The sequence below is a fragment of the Pteropus vampyrus genome, unplaced genomic scaffold (genome assembly GCF_000151845.1).
Source record: "Pteropus vampyrus isolate Shadow unplaced genomic scaffold, Pvam_2.0 Scaffold208, whole genome shotgun sequence".
Lineage (NCBI taxonomy): Eukaryota > Metazoa > Chordata > Mammalia > Chiroptera > Pteropodidae > Pteropus > Pteropus vampyrus.
The window spans coordinates 1,962,007-1,980,872 of NW_011888989.1; the positions used below are offsets into that span (position 1 = coordinate 1,962,007).

The following is an 18,866-nucleotide window of genomic DNA, read 5'->3' on the forward strand; positions in this document are numbered from 1 at the left end:
GGTAAAGACACATAATAGTGTTTCTTCTCTACCTTGTTTAAATTTTAGCCAAAATTACGTGTTATTTTAGACTTGAGGTTCATCATCTCATGTTATAGGCATTATCTAATAAATCATCGATGGCATAATTAATATTAATGAATACATTTCAGGTCATTTCATTATAACCACCCTGGGTATAAGTACCATTTAAACATGTTGGCCCAGTAATTCTGATCCATTTATTACTGAGATTGTCTTGTGCAAATAGCAATTGTATTGCTAAGTTTATGTGACAACTCTTCATTCCTCCCTAATTGTGAAGATTCGATGTTCTATAAAAGGAAATGTTTCAGATTGCTGAGGCTTCAATATTTTTGTAATCTTAGCCATTTTAGATAAATCTTTTAAAAATGTATGACACATTTCCCTGCCTTGTAAAGAGCTTATGAAATATAAACTAGTCTCCTTTCTCAGTTTTCCCTGATAGTTGTTAATTATCTATCCGTCCTTTAAATGAAGGCATTCCCCAAGATGCTCTCTTCAGTTTCTGCTTTATATTTTTCCTAACTGGAAAATCTCATCTACCTATAAAATTTTCTGTGTAAACCATTATATCACATGCAAATAGAGACAGTTTTATTTCTTTCTTTCTGACTTTTATGCCTTTTTTCCCATGCTTTGTTTCATTGGCTAGAACCTCTAGTACAGTGTTGAATAGGGCTGATAAGAGTGGACCTTATTTACATAGGGGAAAGCGCTCAGTATTTTGCTATTTTAAATATGGTGTTAGCTATAAGTTTTTCTTAAATGGTCTATGAGATTAAACAAGTTCTCTTCTATTCCTGGTTTACTGAGACATTATTATATTATTATTATTATTATTATTATTATTACAAATGGTGTTGCTTCATCAAATAGCTTTTTCTGTATGTATTGACATGATCATATGGTTTTACTACTTTTGTTAAAATAGTTTACAGGAATTTTTTTCAAATATTAAATTGACCTTGTCATGGTATATTACCCTTTTTATGTATTCCTAGATTTGATTTACTTAACTTTTGTTAAACATATTTGTGTCTGTAACCATAAAGGATATTGGTATATAGTTTTCTTTTTTTGTAATTTTTTGTCTAGTTTTTATATCAAGTTCATACTGGCCTCACTAATTAGGTTTGGAAATGTTTCCTCTGTGTCTGTTTTCCGAAGGAATTTGTAGAATTTATGTTTTCTCCTTAAATGCTTAGTAGAATGCACCAGTGAAGCCATCTGGGCCTATAGTTTTCTTTGTAGAAAGTTTATAACTACACATTTAATTCATTTAATAGATAAAGGGCTATTCAGGTTATCTGTCTCTTAAATGAGCTTTGATACTTTATGACTTTCTAGGTATTTGTCTAGTCATCTAAGTTATCTATTCAGAGTAATGCTGTATATGATTTTCTCTTACTGTCCTTTTAGTTTGTTTAGGACCTGTAGTGATAACCTCTTTTTCATTTTTTATATTGATGATTTGTCTCTCTCTTTTTTTTTTGATCAGTTTAGCTAGGGGTTTATCAGTTTTGTTGATCTTTTAAAAGAATCAACTTTTGGCTTTATTAGTTTTTTCTATTATTTATCTTTCTACTTCATTGATTTCTGCTTTTGTCTTTTTTATTTCCTTCTACTTACTTTTTTTTGCCTTTAAAATTTTTTTGAGACCTTATACCATTGAATTTTAAGACCATTTTTCTCCCAAAATAAACATTTAAAATTGTAAATTTCCCCTGAGCACTTCAATTTTGATGTGTTGTGCTTTTTATAATCTTCATTCAGCTTGCAATATTTCTGATTTTCTTTATAACTTCTTTGAGTCACGAATTATTTAGAAGTGGTTTTTTTAACTTCCAATTATTTATGGTTTTCCTAGCTATCTTGTTATTGATTTCTAATTTAATTCTCATTTAATTGAACATACTTTGTATGATTCTAGTTCTTTTAAATTTATTAAGTCTTGTTTTATGTCCCAGCATGTGGTCTGTCTTGGCGAATGAACCATGTGTGCTTGACAAAAATCCATAATTTGCACTTGAATATAGTGTTCTATAAATATCAATTAAGTCAAGGTGGTGATAAAGTGTTCAAATCTCACTGATATTTTATGTAGTTGTTCTGTCAATTGTCGAAAAACAGGAGTTACAATTTTATACTATGATCGTGGACTAATTTATTTCTTCTTTTAATTATGTGATTCTTGACTCCCCAGTTTTGAAGCTGTGTTGCTAGTTTGTTGGAGCTCTGTTATATATATATTTATCATTGGTGTGCCTTCCTGATGAACTGACCCTTTTATCATTGTGAAATATCTCTCTTTAGCTTTTGTTGATAGTTATTTTGATGCATTCTATTATACTTGATGTTTATTTAACTATTCCAGCCTTTTTATGCTTAGTGTTTACATGGTATATCTTCTATCCTTTTACTTTCAACTCCTCTGTGCCTTTATTCTTAAAGTGCATCTCGCGTAAACAGTATATAGGTATTACCATTTTGTCTGTTCTAATAATCTCTGCCTTTTAATTGGATTGTTTAATACATTCACATAATATAATTATTAATAAGGTTTTATTTAGGCATATAGTTTTGTTTTCTGTTTATCCCTTCTGTTTTTTTCCCCCTCTTTCCCCCTCTTTCCTGCCTTCTTTTGGATTATTTGAAAAGATTTTTGAATTTCATTTTTATTTATTAGATTTTTATCTGTTCTTCTGCATGATTTTTTTTTTTTTTTTTTAGTGGTTCCTCTGTGGATTACCACATTACATTCTTAACTTTCCATAGTATTAGAGTTAATATTGTATCATGTTCTGTAAAATATAGAAACCTTGCATTTATAGAAGTGCATTTATTTCTACTTGCATGTAGTATAATTTTTTTTTTTTAGTTAAAAACTTGCATTTGGTTCTTTTTCACATTTTGAATCACTCTACTGAGATTTCCTATTATTTTATTTATTGTGAGTATTTCTTCTTTACCCTACTGAGGTTCCTGCCTGCTAATTGTAGAATCTGGGTCATCTCAGGGTTGACAGCTTTTCCCTTGAGAATTGATAACATTTTCTAGCTTTTGTTTTAGTAGTAATTTTTAATATATCCTTAATATTGTGAATGTTATACTATGTAGACTCAGTATTTTTTGATATTGCTCCTAGGAGTGTTGATGATGTTTCCTTAGCAATTAATTAGCTTAATTAGACTCAATTTGTACACTGACATATCTGCAGTTGGCCATTCCATTCAGCTCTTTAAACCTTAGTTGCAAACCACTTTTAGTTTGCTCTGCACATGCATGATTATCGACTGACGACTAGTGCTGAGTTTAAATAGAGAATTAGGCATTCTTCTTCTCTGGCTTTCTCTTTTTTGAGATTCCCCTCTTACTCTATAGCAGCCCTAGTTGAACCAGGGCTCCTTCCTCTGTTCCTTTGGCCTGGAAGACTGCAAAGACTGCAAGTTTTGTTTTATTTTGTTTTTCTCTCAGTTTTAGCTACCCAGCTTTGTCACTAGCATGACTGTAAGTCATTCTTAGAGCAAAGTCTCTCTCTCTCTCTCTCTCTCTCTCTCTCTCTCTCTCTCTCTCTCTCACACACACACACACACACACACACACACACACACACGAAAACTCAGTCTTCTGGTTGCTTGCTCTAGACTCCCACACTCCTCTAAAACTATTTGCTTTTTTTTTTCCATCTCCAATCCAGAGCCCGCCAGTAGATTTTTGTTTTGTTTTTGCTATCTTTTTTCATAATTATTCATAGAAGGATGTGTAGTTAGAACCTTCATACCAGAGTAGAAAACCAACTTTTCCTTCTTGGCGTTGCCTTGTCTATTTCCACCATATCTAAGGTCTCTTTCTACTCTATGCCCAGTGACAAAGTATAACCAAAAGCACACTGGAGTCAGATGCCGCTGGAAAACCCCAGCTCATCCACTTGCTCAGTTATGGCTTTGGACAATCTCCTTAACTTGACTTTAGTTTCCCCAATTACAAGTTAAAGATCTCAGTAATTCTTAGGGGAAGGAATAATTGAGTTTTAAGTGGAATTATTACACATGAAGCACATAGCACAGTACCCAGCACATAATGTATACTAAATAGAAGCTCTTATCTCTCTTAATCATTCAAAAGCTCTTCTTCTGCATGAACTTAAGATGGCATTTGGCTTTCCTCTACAGACCATCCTCTTGGATCTTATTGACTCTTTTGGCCTCATCTTTCTTTGAAAGCCAAAGACTACCAAATCTAGTCAAAATGTGTCAGAAACTACAAATGTAAGATCAGCACCTACTGGATAGCCTATGTCGATTTCCCAAAGGCCCTTCAAACTCATAGTAAAAACTGAACTCATCATTTTCTCCCTCCATCACCAAATTAAACTGCTGCTTCTGCATTTACATATTCAGTTAATAATACCACCAAACCATTAAGAGAAAAATCTAAGTGTACCCTTAAATCTTTCCACTCCATATTCCTTAAATCTAATTACCAAGTTCAGCTGTTCTCCTTTCAAAGTATCTTCATCCTGTCTCTTCATTTGTTTCTACTGCCTCTGATTTGGTTCAGGTGCTCACAGTTTTGCATCTATACTGCTAGTATGTCCTCCTACTCTTAGTCTAATTTATCCAGTCTACTATATAACATGTTTTTTCCCAAATTCAGATCTTTAACCACATTTTTTCATTACTTAAAACCCATAATTGGTTTCCTAGTCCTTTCAGGATAAACTTCCAACTCCTTAGCAGCCTACACAGAGTACATCAGCTGCCCAGCTTTCTTCCCCATAGGCAGGCACCTCACACTATCTGTATTGAACGCTTTGCAGTTCCCCAAATGCATCAGTTTTCCTAGGTTCCTTTGCTTTTAACATAAGCCCTTCTAGCCCTACCACTCTTCTTACCTATTTGTCCTTTGAAATTCAGTTTAATCAACACCTTTTGTTTTTCAGATCCTCTCAGTGTAAGCTGGAGATCTCTCCTATGATCCCATAGCACTCTTGTAGAGTAGAGCACTGATATCGCTATAGCTTGTTATCTGTTGTTAATAGATTGCCAGCTCCCCAAGGGCTAGAGATGGCATCTAGAAATTTAATGAGTAAGAGTCCTGTTTAAACTTTTCTCTTTGGTTGAAATCATTTGTATGAGCCAAAGCCATCCATCTTAATCCTATGTAATCATCATTGAAACATATAGAATATACTTAAATTTTAGATTTTGAGTATTTACTGAGGTTTAGTCAGTATTTTCACACTAAAAACTCATAACTAAGGCCTAGGGTCTTACATAACTTAACCAATGATTATACCTCACTATAGAACAGTTTCTCAATCTTAGCACTATTGACATTTTAGTTCTTTGTTGTGGGGGACCGTCCTATGTATTGTAGGATATTTAGTAGCATCTGTATCCTCTACCCACTAGATGCTAGTAGCAAACTCTTTGCCCACCCTAGTTGTGACAATTAGAAACGTCTCCAAACATTTCCAGATGTTTTCTGGGGAGCAGAATTGCCCCCGGTTGAGAATCACTGCTGTAAAATTCTAAATAGAAATCTAATTCATAAAATGCCTCACTGTTCTGCCTCATAAGAATCACCAGTATATTTATTATATTATCTGGTTACAAGCATATGATGTCATTCCAATTTTGAAGAATTACTTTTGGTCTTGCCTCACCCTTTTCAGAAACTTAAAAAAAAAAAAAATGTGTTCATTTGATCTTTACTTCATAAGTTGCACTTTTCCTCCTCTTTTTCCAGGGGCTCATTGGACCATTAAACTTTTGAAAATGTGAGAGAAATGGAGGAGTTGAGATTTTTCAGTGCCATGTTCTTCTTATTTTAAGCTTCAGAAATCATTGCTGACAGAAGTTAGGGAGAAGAGACTTCTGTTGAATTATTACAGTTAAATTGTATATAGTCTGAATTTGATATAGTATGAAAACTTTTAGTCATAATGCTTCTCATGTGTCAGTTTTTTGGTGTAGTCTTCTTTAATTTTGCATCTCCTTCCTTTTCTCTTCTTTTCAGATGATCCACGTTCTTATGGGAAACGCTGTGCAACCGTTACTGACTTCAGTGGGAGATGCTATAGAGGCCATAATCATCACCATGCATCAAGAAGATTTTTCTGGGTAATAACTTTAAACCAAGATTTTTACTAACTTTTATTGCATTTGTTTTTCATTTCCTCTTTTACCCTTACTCCATAAGTCTCCTGCCATTTAGGGCTTGTTCTTATTGTGACAGGATTGGCCTCCAACCTGATCCTACTTTATCCATTGTGAGTTCCATTAGTAGATTAAAATTTTTCAGTTCTTGTTTTCATCATTTCTCTTCTGTCATTAACATCTATAGGACTTGAGTTGGCACTTCAAGACTTCCCAATCTTATCTTTTTCTTTGTATCTCATAAGTACCCTGTATTTGAGCTCTGGCATAAGCATGGTATTCCTTGTATGAAATGTTCTACCTCTGCTTCTGTGCTAGTTTGAATCTGGCTTTGAGGGCAAGCTCCTGCCCAGCCCCTTCCAAGAGGGATTTTCCTGTTTTAGAGTTTTGTAGCAATCTAATCTGGTCATTTTACACCTAGCCATAAACATTTTAATATTATTCCATAGCTATTTCATATATGTACTGCTTATCCATATCATATGTATCTTGAGAATAAGATTGATAGTTCTTAACCCAGTTTACTGAAATCTTTTTATTTAAAATTTTATTTGTCTATTACAGTTAACATACAATATTATATTAGTTTCAGGTATACAACATAATAATTAGACATTCATATAACTGAACTGATCACCCTGATAAGTCTAGTATCTACCTGGCACCATACATAGTTATTATAATATTATTGACTGTATTCCCTATGCTGTACTTTATAACACTGTGACTGTTTTTATGTTTGGCAATTTATATATCTTAATCTCTTCCATTTTTTCACCCATCTCCCCAACCCCCCACCCATCTGGCAGCCATCAATTTGTTCTCTGCATTTATGAGTTTGTTTTGTTTGTTCATTTATTTTGTCTTTTAGATTCCATGTATAAGAGAAATCATATATATGGATCTTGTTGTTTTCTGTCTGACTTATTTCACTTAGCATAATATACTGTAGGTCCATCCATGTTGTCATAAATGGCAAGATTTCATTCTTGTTTATGGCTAAGTAATAATCCACTATATATATATTTTACCACATCTTCTTTATCCATTTGTCTATTGATGGACACTTAGGTTACTTCCATATCTTGGCTACTGTAAGCAATGTTACAGTGAACATAAGAGTGCATGTCTTTTTTCAAATTAGTGTATTAGATTTCTGCGAATAAATACCCAGACATAGAATTGCTGGTCATAAGGTAGTTCTATTTTTATTTTTTGAAGAACCTCCAAACTGTTTACCATACTAGCTACACCAATTTGTAATCCCACCAACAGTGCACAAGGGTTCCCTTTACTCCACATTCTCACCAACACTTGTTGTTTGTTGAAATCTTTTTAAATAGACTAAAATAGTTTTGACTCGGTGTATTAGAAAACTGTCTAACGAGAATTTGGAAAAGTTATTTACATGCTTAGGGCAATTTTTGTAAAAACTTAACCATACTAAACATTTAGATATTAAAATTTAAATATGTGTTTTTATTCCTACTTCATATTTCATTACTGTTTTTGAACTGTCCTGTTCTCTTTATGTTCATGTTGTTTAAAAGGATATCTGCTTTCTTAAATTTCCAGCCACTAATCTGTAGAAAATTTGTGATTATTGCATTCTTCTTTAATTTTTTAAATAATTTACTTAATTTACAATGTATCTTTTGAAGGGTGAAAAAGTCAGCCTCTATTTTTAATATTGGTAGGAAGGACAGAAGAATAAAGTAAATTCTACACAAAAATGCTGATTACCAGTATTTGGGAGGAAATGAATTTTGTTCAAAAGTGATCTGAAATGTTCCAGTTAGACCAATAATCAATGCCCCTGAAAAGGAAGCAAAAATGAATTTTATAGGCTTATTTTATGAGCAGTTAGATACATACTTCAGTAATTGTATTCGTGAGCCATGACTAATCCCTACAGATAACACGTTAGATATTAAAAGTTGGTTTCTCAAATAAGTATGTTTTAACCAGTTTGCTTAAATACTGGTGAGCCAGATTGGTTTTTTAACTGATTGGATTGTCTTGAATATGAAGCATTATTTTAAAGTATATAACGTTATTCTTAATTGTTTTTCCCAAATGGCCTTTGATGACTCCATTTTAGCTCTCTCTCCATATACAGCAGACATTTGAGATTCCACTGAAAGTCATTTTCCCTACATGGCAGTATTGCTTTATAGTGAATTTAAAGTATTACTCCTACGGCAGTAATTTTACTATTTTCTAGAATCTTGTTATTAGTATTTCTGTTATGTTATTTTATATGTGTATGGCTTATATGAAATATAAGGTAAAGTTGAAGTAAACTATTCAAGAAGTAGGCATTATTTTTATAGTAAGACTAGCCCCTCAAAGACACACTTGGCAAAACGGTAGTGGACACCTGCCCTTTCAAGCCCTTTACACTTATTCTAGGTAAAAGGAATAAATCAGGTTTACCTTGTAGGCCAACCTTATCTGGAGAACGGTTATAGAACTGCCTGCTATTTAAAACGTAATCCTCAAATATGGTTTCCCGGTATTTGAAATCTATTTAATAGAACCAGTATGTTTCTTTCAAAATTAGATAAAGCTTAAATAAAGCTTAGATAAAATTAGATAAAATGTAAATGTGTGATTGACATAGTACATTGAAATTCTTTTATTTAATGTAAAATCACTCATGTCCAATTACTTTGGGGCTGGCGGAAGACAGTAAAAGTAGGAGGGCCTTAGATCCTTGAAGTGATGGATTAACACCTATGAGGAGTGGAGAGTTACACATATACACAGAAAAGATTGGTGACGAGAAGTTGATCACCATTTAGTGATCCCCAACCTTTTTGGTACCAGGGACTGATGCTGCTATGAGAATCTCATGCCTGATGATCTGAGGTGGAGCTGAGGTGGTGATGCTAGTAGTGCTTGGGAGCGGCTGCAAATACAGATGAAGCTTTGCTTGCTAGTCTTCCGCTCACCTCCTGCTGTGCAGCCTGGTTCCTAACAGGCCACTGACCAGCACTGGTCCGTGGCCCAGAGGTTGGGGACTCCTGGTCTAGCACTTTTCAAATGTGCATCTGTTTAGTCTTTCTATCTTCAACTTCTGTGGGTAGGCTCTCTTAAATTTCTGCACAATTTACTACTACACTTTATCAGAGAACCTCTTACTAAAAGTTTCAGCATAATTTGAAAAACTGAGCATTAGCAATTGCCAAGGAAGTTTTGTATTCCAGTAAATTTAAATCAAGCTCCTAATCCACATTGAAAATTGATAAAACATATTTCAAGATTTTGTATAATAGATCGTTTTATTTTACTTGTATAATACATGCTAATGAAACTTATTTTAGCATGTTATTTCCTAATCCTCAAAGAAATCATTTCTACTGACCAGTTACAGTTCTTGAAACAATCCACCAGAGTAGTACCAAGATAACAACAGTGCTTTTGATAACACTTAAGAAGATATATGAAAGAGATTGATAGCTTTTGTGTGTTTTTTTTGCAACTTCCCCTTTTGTACCAATAAAACCTGAATAAAGATAGGTTATGCAGTGGTCTGAACCTGGCAAAACCAAACCCCACGTGAAGATTGCCATCCCTCATTGTCCCTGTACACTGTACCAAGCAGCACTTCACCCTGTGACACCATTAACAGTAGCATTCCACCTGCCCCCATCAGTGGCCTTGCCATGGTTAGGACATTCTTTTTTACACCTCCTCCTGCTGGTATGTAAGCCTGTTTTCTCTATTTCTATCTGCTTCTGGAAGTGGAAGACCTTTGGCTAGCATCCCACTTATAATAACCATTGCTGTATTTGAAAATAATTAAGTTCACCTCATTCTCTTGCTCTAGGCCTTTGACTCATATCTGTTATTCTTCTCTAGACCATCACTAGTTTCTCTATGTCATCTTTAGAATAGGGAAACACTTAACTTTTTTTTGAAAAGGATTCGGCATTATGTAGCTGATGACCTCACAGGCTGGCTAATTAATATCAGGTGATTTCTAGTTTTGGTATAACTCTTCTTTCCTATAAATATTTCACATTCTTTTAATATAGTCTTTAAAGAGCAATTATAAACATTTATAAATCATAAATAGTATTTCATGGAGCATCAGCTGGCATCCTCTGTTGATCCAAATTAAAACTTTTCTAAACCTCATCATCTGAGAGGAAAAAATTGCAAACCATGTGTATTGTTACATAACCAGTTCTATAGTCAGAATTCTACTATTGGACTGATCAAATTAAATAGCACAAGATCAGAAATATATTTGCTAAGAACTTGTTGGGGGAAGGCAGCATTTTCTGCCATTACAGAGAATAAAATGCTATTTCAGGATCCATTATTGATTTATGCACTAACCAGGATGGAGAGTCGTAAAACTGAGAGAGACCTTACCAGTGAGAGAGTTCATAAGTCACTCATGTGAATTATCCAGAACAGATGGTTTTCTGGATAACTTTTAATAATTTTTAATAATCTTTAGGTAAATGGATTCTAAGATTCCTTCAGCAATCTTCCTAGCATCTTAAAACAGTCTTTGTAAAATAATTTAAACATTGTTTTATGTTTTTTAACTCTTTGCAAAAATAAACAATGGCTTTTCTACATATTAAGGGAAAAAAATTGCTTAGGATCGAAATAGGCAGAAGAAAGAACAAAAGTCAAATTGTCCCTTTTAGTGCATTGGCTGTTTTTTTTTTTCTTTTGCAGGTCATTGTCCAGCTCAGGAAAGCCCGATGTTCCTTGTTCTCTGTACATGAAGGAGCTTCAAGGTTTCATTGCCAGAGTTATGAGTGACTACTTTAAACACTTTGAATGCTTGGATTTTGTCTTTGACAACACTGAAGCTATTGCCCAAAGAGCAATTGAACTTTTTATTCGCAATGCCAGTCTCATAAGACCTCTTGGTGAAGGTGGGAAAATGCGACTTGCTGCTGATTTTGCACAGGTAAATTGATGCATAGCTATAAAAGGGAAAATGTCTCAGCCTCAATATTATCTATTAAATGAAAGACTAAATATATTCTTTAGTGTTTTAAAGACTTGAAGTATAAATAAAAATAAATTTATTTAAACCTAATTGATAAAAACAACTTTAAAGATATTTTATAGAAGATTTTTTTTTCTTTTTATTTAACAAAAGAATCACAACTCATCTTTGATACTTCAAGGTTAAATAAAGTGAAGTAGCACATTTCACAGTAAAGCAACATTTCTCATTTTTGCATAATGCAGGTCTTTCTCACTATTTTACTACCCCACCAGGTCAATTTTGATAAGAATAATTGATTCACTTTGCTGGAAAATAATATAGGCAATGAAATTTATTTTTCAAACAATGTAAAGGGGCCATCAGTTGCCATGTAAAGAGAAAGAACTGCAACACATCTGTAATCCTCTGGAGGCCAGCTCAACATCCCAGAACAGTGTTCTAATTTATTACATGCGCAGTGGCCAGGTAGATAAAGAATCTGAGTATTTAGTCTTTTGTATTAAATAGAGTACCTTTCCTGTATGTGGTCAGCCTTGAAATCATTCCAGGCTATCTGATGTGAATGAGGTAAAATAACATTAAAATAACAGAACTATAATTAGCTTGTATAGAAAGGTTTTCTTTGTTTTGTTCTTTGCTCTTTAGACATATATTTAAAAGCCTTTTAATAGTATCAGAGGCAAAGAAGAAACATCTCAAACACACACATTAAAAGATTCAGAACCATAATTCGTATTTACATAACATGTCAAAAACGAATTCATTTTTTAAAGTTTTTTAAAGCTGTTAGCTTTACTAGTCTAAATTACTAATTCAGATAGATTATTCATAGTGCTTTCCCAGATCCTCTCTACTTATAAAGATGGACAGATTTTAACGTCCCTTTTTATTCCTTTGTGTATGTGTGAGCAAGTCTTGGTTCATTATTCCTGCACTGAGGAAAATACATGGCTGACTGCTCATACCGGGTTGCTGGTTGCCCAAAGCTCCCTTGTATCTGAAAAGAGTCACAAAAAGGAGCCAAGTAGATAACCTCATATTTCAAGAGCTGGGCTCTTCACATATCAGTTGGTCTAGAATAAGCCATTTTCATCTCCAAATGATAAGGCTTTGGTCTTTAGTAGACCATAGTAAAGAGCCTTCCTTTGGGAAATCTGGTTTGGTAGCCTTAAGCATGAAAACAGAAATTAAACATTACCATTAACATGGCTTATTTTATCATTCCCATTTTTATCAGATTTGTTCTCAAACACAAGTACATTTTGCTTTGTTGTTATAGATACACTTCAGCTTAAAGAGATCTATATATTAATGGTGTCTTACTTGTCCCTTACCGGGCTTACAGGCTGTTATTGAAATGAAGACACAGTGATATCGCAGGACCTGCTCTTATTTATTAAAAATATTATAAGCTATACTCAAATGAGTGTCTGTCCTTCTTTTCCCCTTTCCTTTTTAATTTTGTTTTTCTTTTCCTATCCTCTTCTCTCTCCTGGGCTCCCTCCCCCACCAGTTTATTTGCATTCTGCTCCAGCTGGTTCTTGAGTCACTTTCCTGGAGGCAGCACTTCAAGTCCAATTAGAGTGGCAGCCAAGCAGGAGATGAGCAAGAGATGGCCGGAGCAAGAATGCTGTAGGAAGAAGGCTTTTCGTTTTTGCTTTTCATTTTAATAATATGTTTTCTGAGTCTTAAAAGGTGGAAAGCACTGTCCTTTAACCCTTGCTACTGCAGCTAGCCCCTGCTCAAAATGCAGAGCAGCCAGTGGCAGGGCTGAGCTCTTACTTTCCTAAAACTGCATTATTCAGAATTTTATTTGGCATTCTTTCTTTTTAAGGACATGTTGCCTAATAAACCAGACCTATTCCTAGGTCTCTTCCCTTAAGATAAATGAAACTCATCAATCATTGTTACTAACTTAAGTTCCTAGGCATCCTATGTTTTTCATTTCTTAAATATATTTAGAAAAGGTGTTTACAAGATAGCATTTCTTCAATGTTGAGTATATTTTCCAGCGCTGCGGTGACATAGGTTGATGCAGTCTGTGAGGAGCTGCTTCCTTTGTTCACTCCTGTAGAGTGTGCCCCGGTTTCAAACATCCATCCACTCAGCTTGGGGATGGCTTCCTGGTCCTGTAGGTCATAGGCACAGGAAGACGGGTGGAAGCACTATCATAATCATGTTTGTGACCGTTTTGGCAAATATTATTCAATTGTTATATTATTACACCTCCCATCTTTTAAAAAATTAAAGTGAATTTGGGGTTTTTATTTGATTTGATTTCTTGCCACAACTGCAATTTTGTGTTGTTACACCTCAGCTTTCAGCCTTTAATTTGGTTGGAAGTACTTTTTTGGGGGTCAGTCAAAATATTTAAATAGCATCACCCTGGCATTTATATTCATGACAGGTGACAACTGGGGACTAGAAAGCCTTTTGACTGCCTCATTATTGAAAGGTCTATCAATTTGTATTCAAAATTAAACCAAGCCATTGAAGCCACTGGAATCAGGAATACACAAATCCTCTGTGAATATGAAGAGTTCTTGTGACAGAAGTGCCTTCTATTCTGGCATAGATAACAGAAAGATAAATTGCTCAAGAAGAGATTAATGGAGAATGTTTTGGAATGCTGATTATTTGGCATAAAGTCCAGTTGCAAAGACAGATCATGATATATTTTAAAGATTTATTTAGGAATCCTAACTTCTCCCCACTGGCAGGCACCATTGCACAGGTGAAAGAGAAGTGGCTGCAGGGAGCCATCTGGAGGGTTCATGATGAGGAAGTGCCCAACATGCAGTCCCCTTAGGAATCAGGTCACAGCACAAGGTGGTTTCCCACAGGCAATTACTTCCTCACTGTGACCACATGGTCTCCGTGTCTACACGAATCACAGCAGTTCTAAAGCACTAAGCTTGTTGAAGGCCTCTGGGGTTCTGCCTTTTCAGAATCTCTCTAGGGACTTGTCCACACTGTTCTCTGAAGCACACACTCCCCTCTGCTCCTTGTTTCATTTCTTCCCTGAGGGAAAGGATAACTATTGAAGTTAGCATTAAATTATTTACTCAGTGGTACTTTTAGCACTTCTATTTTAGGTCTTCTCGTGTCCTTGAAGTATACATTTATAACTATATTTCACTTTTTGCCTGAAAATACAAACTTAGAAATGAAAACAAAATAATCAAGATTCTAATTTCTGTTCTAATTCCTATCCTTTTTCTCCTTAACAATGTCAGGGCAGGAGTGTCCTAGGAGCATCCACAGATGCCCTGTGGTTAACCAAATGTCTGTGGTGGGCAAGGAGTAGCTATGTAATTAGTTCACTGGGCCTGCAGCTGACCTCTCAATTCTCTCCAAACAGGAGAGTTGCACATGCCATTTTTTTATCCACAGCTAATTGCAGAGTCTCCTCCTCTAAAAGAAAAATTCCTGCCCTTTAGAAATATGGCCTTTATTATTTAATGGAATTCTGACAGAAGAAAATGGTTTTTAATACCCTAAAGGTATTTTGTGGATGAGAAATATATTTTAAATACTTAACATTTTGAAATTGTACTATGGCATAGAAATCTGCATCATTATAGATTACACAGACAGCCATTCAAGGTCATATTCTCTCATGTTGTAATTTTTTCTTAGCCACTTATTTGTTTTAACATTCAATCCTGCTCAAGTGCTAAGGCAAAGGTTGTTTGGTTTAATTTTTGAAGATGATGAAACCCCCTAGAGTAATTAAAAAAAAATTGACAAAAACATTCCGTTAAAAATACTTTTCAGTGTGTAAAAAACCATCATATGTATGTATGCACTTATACACACACACACACACACACACACACACACACACACACACACACACACAGTTCGGTATATAATTGGAGATACATGATAATCTCATTTTTACTTTGTACTCAGTGTAAAATAAATGACACATTCTAAAGAAAACCAGAAACTCCCACTGAGTGAATAAACAAAACAGGCCACACAGAAGAGCCCATCACCCATTATCTTTTGAGTTTAGCACTGGCTCAGAGCTGCTCTGTTTTGCATCGTTGGCAAGAATCCTGACATTTCTTCCTGAGATTTTTCTCTTTTTATTTATTTTTCCTTTTCTATTTTACTGAGTTTTCCAACTTTGTGAGTTTTCCCTCTAGGACATACAGTATATACTCTGTGTCTATGTTATGAGAAAAATTCACCTGGCCATTGGTCACCTTCAAGACCATCTCAAGGACATTGTCCTCAGTTCTTCCCTGACAGATCATACATTTGATACCACACTTGTCATTTTGCTGAATAATCATCATTATATGTGTATCTATATGTCTGTGTGCATATACATATCTTTCTTATGCTTTTATGGAGTAATAATTATATTGTTTGGATAAACGTATATCCCCTTCTTCACTAAATTTGAGAGAGCTCCATGAAGGCAAGAGAGTCTAATTCATCTTCTTATTCCTGTGTCTAGCTTGGTGCCTGCAATTAACAGGAAGTCAAAAATCTTTCTTAAATGAATGATCGTTTAGGTCTCCATGGTCTTACAGTAGCAAGGAGATTTGAACAGTTTTTCAAAAGGATTGCCAGCAGTATAGAAACCCTCACTTTCCTTTCTTATGTTTTTCTTGAAGAAAGATACTGCATTACCAGGGAGCAGCCTTTTTTCAGCCATTTTCTAAACTTTTCTTTACTAGGGTCCTCTTTATAGCAAGCGTGGAGAAACCGTGTCCTCTGAATTCCACATATGCAAGAACTTTCATATTTGTATATGTACTTGGTAGATAAAGAACAGGTAGCCTAAAACTCCAATTAATGACAAGTAAAATTTCCAGTCAAAGGAGGAAAATAAAGAGAAGCAAAACCAATAGTTGCTAAATTCTTGAGTCAGGAAGCAAATTAAATTACTAATAATTTAAATGCGGGAAAGTTTTTAAAATACTGATAATAATTGCCATTATTTAAAGAGCACTTACTGTATATGCCATGGACACAATGCTTTGTGGAATTGCTTATTTTATTTGCATAATTCTATGAAGTAGGTATTATTATCTCCATTTGACAAATAAGAAACCTGGGGCTTAAATAAGTTAAGTCCAGGGCCAAACAACTAGTCATTGTAGACTGGAATTCTGACAAAGATGTGCTACCTCCAGAGTCAGCGCTTTTAATTAGTTGGACCAACCTGGTAAAAATTGTCATTTTTTACATTTAATGTAAAAAGACTTGTTATGACTACTTAAAATACAGGCACAGAATCGGTCTTGAAAACCTTCCTTTTTCTGATTTTCAATGGGGAAAAAGTCTAAACTTTCTTCTCTTACATAACAAAAAAATGTTTTTCTATTTTTGGGGGGGAGGAATTGTCTCATCTTATTCCCTTTTAGTAAATAAGTGCAAAAGTTATCTAAATTCTTGCCTTTTAATAAATTTGATTGACTTTTAAAACTTGCCTCATAGTCCAGATAAAATTAAGTTTATTACATGTGTCCCCAGTTCACTTTAGGATGCTCACATAAAAAGCTATGAACATTATCTTTTAATATTTCAGATGGAGTTGGCTGTGGGTCCATTTTGCAGAAGAGTATCTGATTTAGGAAAGTCCTATCGAATGTTGAGGTCATTCAGGTGAGACATAATTCTGTAATTGCTGTTAATATATCCATAGCCTATCAGCAGATAAATACTTTTCTCTTATTTCTGTTGAACTATAAAATTGCTGAGATTTAACCAATTTATTACCTACAATAATGGTTCATCTCAAAAGTTATTATTCAAACCAGAAACCTGTCTAAAATTATATGCAATGACTAATGAGTGTGTGTGTGTGTGTGTGTGTTTTGTTTTTGAGTTACATTTCAGAAGATCGAGCTGGTAAATTTTATTATGCTCTTTCTAGGGGTATTTTTTTATTCAATTTTTACAGAAATATATTGAATAGTAATACCAGGCAGTTCATAATTACATAAACATCTTTTTTCTGAAGTTTTCCCTTGTTCATTTATCATTTTCAATCCAGTCTACTTCTAAATAGGTCATAGGTTACATTCCATAACAAAACTATTGAATAGAGTATTAAAAGAACTGCATTTAGTGATAAAATGTAGTGAATAACTGTGAATGTAGTAGGTGATTTCGACAGAAGATGGTTAGTGCAGTTGAGCACAAAATTTAGGATTGAGCTTCCTGAAAACCAGTTCAAGAAAGAAAAACAGTGAGTTAATTCATACTCATGATCTAAGAATATGCCTATTTAATGGGAAAAAACTTTCAGTGATGAATGCTTGGGTAGGTCTTTTCTTAACGTCAGTGTTAAGGAACATTAGCTTAATGACTAGTGTCTTCAATAGCAGATTTTAGAAAATAAGAAGGTGTACATACGGCTGTTTATTCAATAATCCGGAACTTCCCAAACTTTTTCACACCATGGCACACATAGAAAATGTATATATATTCAAAAAGATGACCATCCCTGAGGGTTGAAGAGATCAACATAATACTTATAACCATTTTGTGACCACAGCATACCAGAAAGGAAGCCTTGATATAAACTATCTATAATATCCAACAGCATACAGTAGTCTTTGAATGTATTTCTGTGAAGATTAGGTAAGAGTCCAGGCATGTGGCTTTGTAAAAATGGACTCAGTACTGGAAACTAGAGTAACCAATAAGCAGTATGTCCTTTAAATCACTTCACTCTCTTATGTCATCTCAGCTTTTGGTAGTAGAAAATTCAGATGAAATGTCACTCAAAATATAAGAATCCAAGTTGTTAATTAAAAAGGGAGTTCTGTGCTTTGTAATTGGCAGAGATTTTTTTTAATGCCAACATAAGAGCCTGAATTTTTTTCTCAAATGCCGATCTGTGCAGAGGTGGGTTTCAAAAAAATTTTAAATGAAATCACAAGTGGAGATTTCAAAAAACTTAAAAGTGAGATGCTACCAAACATGGAGAAGTTGAAAGATTAAGAGGTCTTAGGGTTATGATCCCCTACTCATCTGTCTGTATAATTAAAATAACCCTAATAAAACTCCTGTAAAAATCACTTACTTTGAATAAGATGGTAACACAACAGTCCCAGCTGGGTGATAAAATGCTGCCCTGAGTAACAGAATCAGTTAGTACACTGGAGGATATTAAGCAACTAGTTAATGAAAAGAGTTTGGGAAAAGCTGTGACTTCGATTTGCTATATTAAGATTAGGCTATTACTTTTAATTGTCCTAGCTCCCATGTTTAGTTGTTTATTGCATATGTTTGTATTAAAATAGTGCTTATCTTTCTGTTTGCTGAAACAAGATGGCCTTTATTAAAGTTATGTCACAATATGGTGATACAAGATCTGCAGGTTTATATAAGACCAGTGTGTTAAAAGTCATTTAAGATGGGAGTTTTCTGTTAACCTCCCAATTCTCACATGAAAAGAGGACACTAAAGGGTCTTTTAGCATTTGAATAGTGATACCTTCTAGTACCTATTTATGGAATAAAAAATTAATGATTGATCAATGTATAATAAAAGAAAATTCTACATTTTTTATACCTAGCTTCTCTAATGGGACAATGGTCAATCTAGATGGGTTTTACACTTTTAACTATGACTCAGTCAGAGTTATTCTGCATTGCAGTTTTGCATAGACTTACATGCAAACCTGCAACTACATACAAACCCATATACCTACAGATGCACACCCACATGTG

At 34.3% G+C, this 18,866-nt stretch overlaps 1 protein-coding gene across 2 annotated transcripts in view; it reads left to right on the forward strand.

Moving 5' to 3' along the window:
• The window catches only part of COG5 (component of oligomeric golgi complex 5), a 290,537-nt gene that overhangs the window by 255,777 nt on the left and 15,894 nt on the right, over positions 1 to 18,866 (forward strand). For both annotated transcript variants that reach the window (XM_011372500.2, XM_011372499.2), the window contains 3 exons: positions 6,046 to 6,149; positions 10,884 to 11,121; positions 16,715 to 16,791. In XM_011372500.2, the coding sequence (XP_011370802.1) occupies positions 6,046 to 6,149; positions 10,884 to 11,121; positions 16,715 to 16,791 (419 nt within the window). The remainder of the gene's footprint in view (positions 1 to 6,045; positions 6,150 to 10,883; positions 11,122 to 16,714; positions 16,792 to 18,866) is intronic.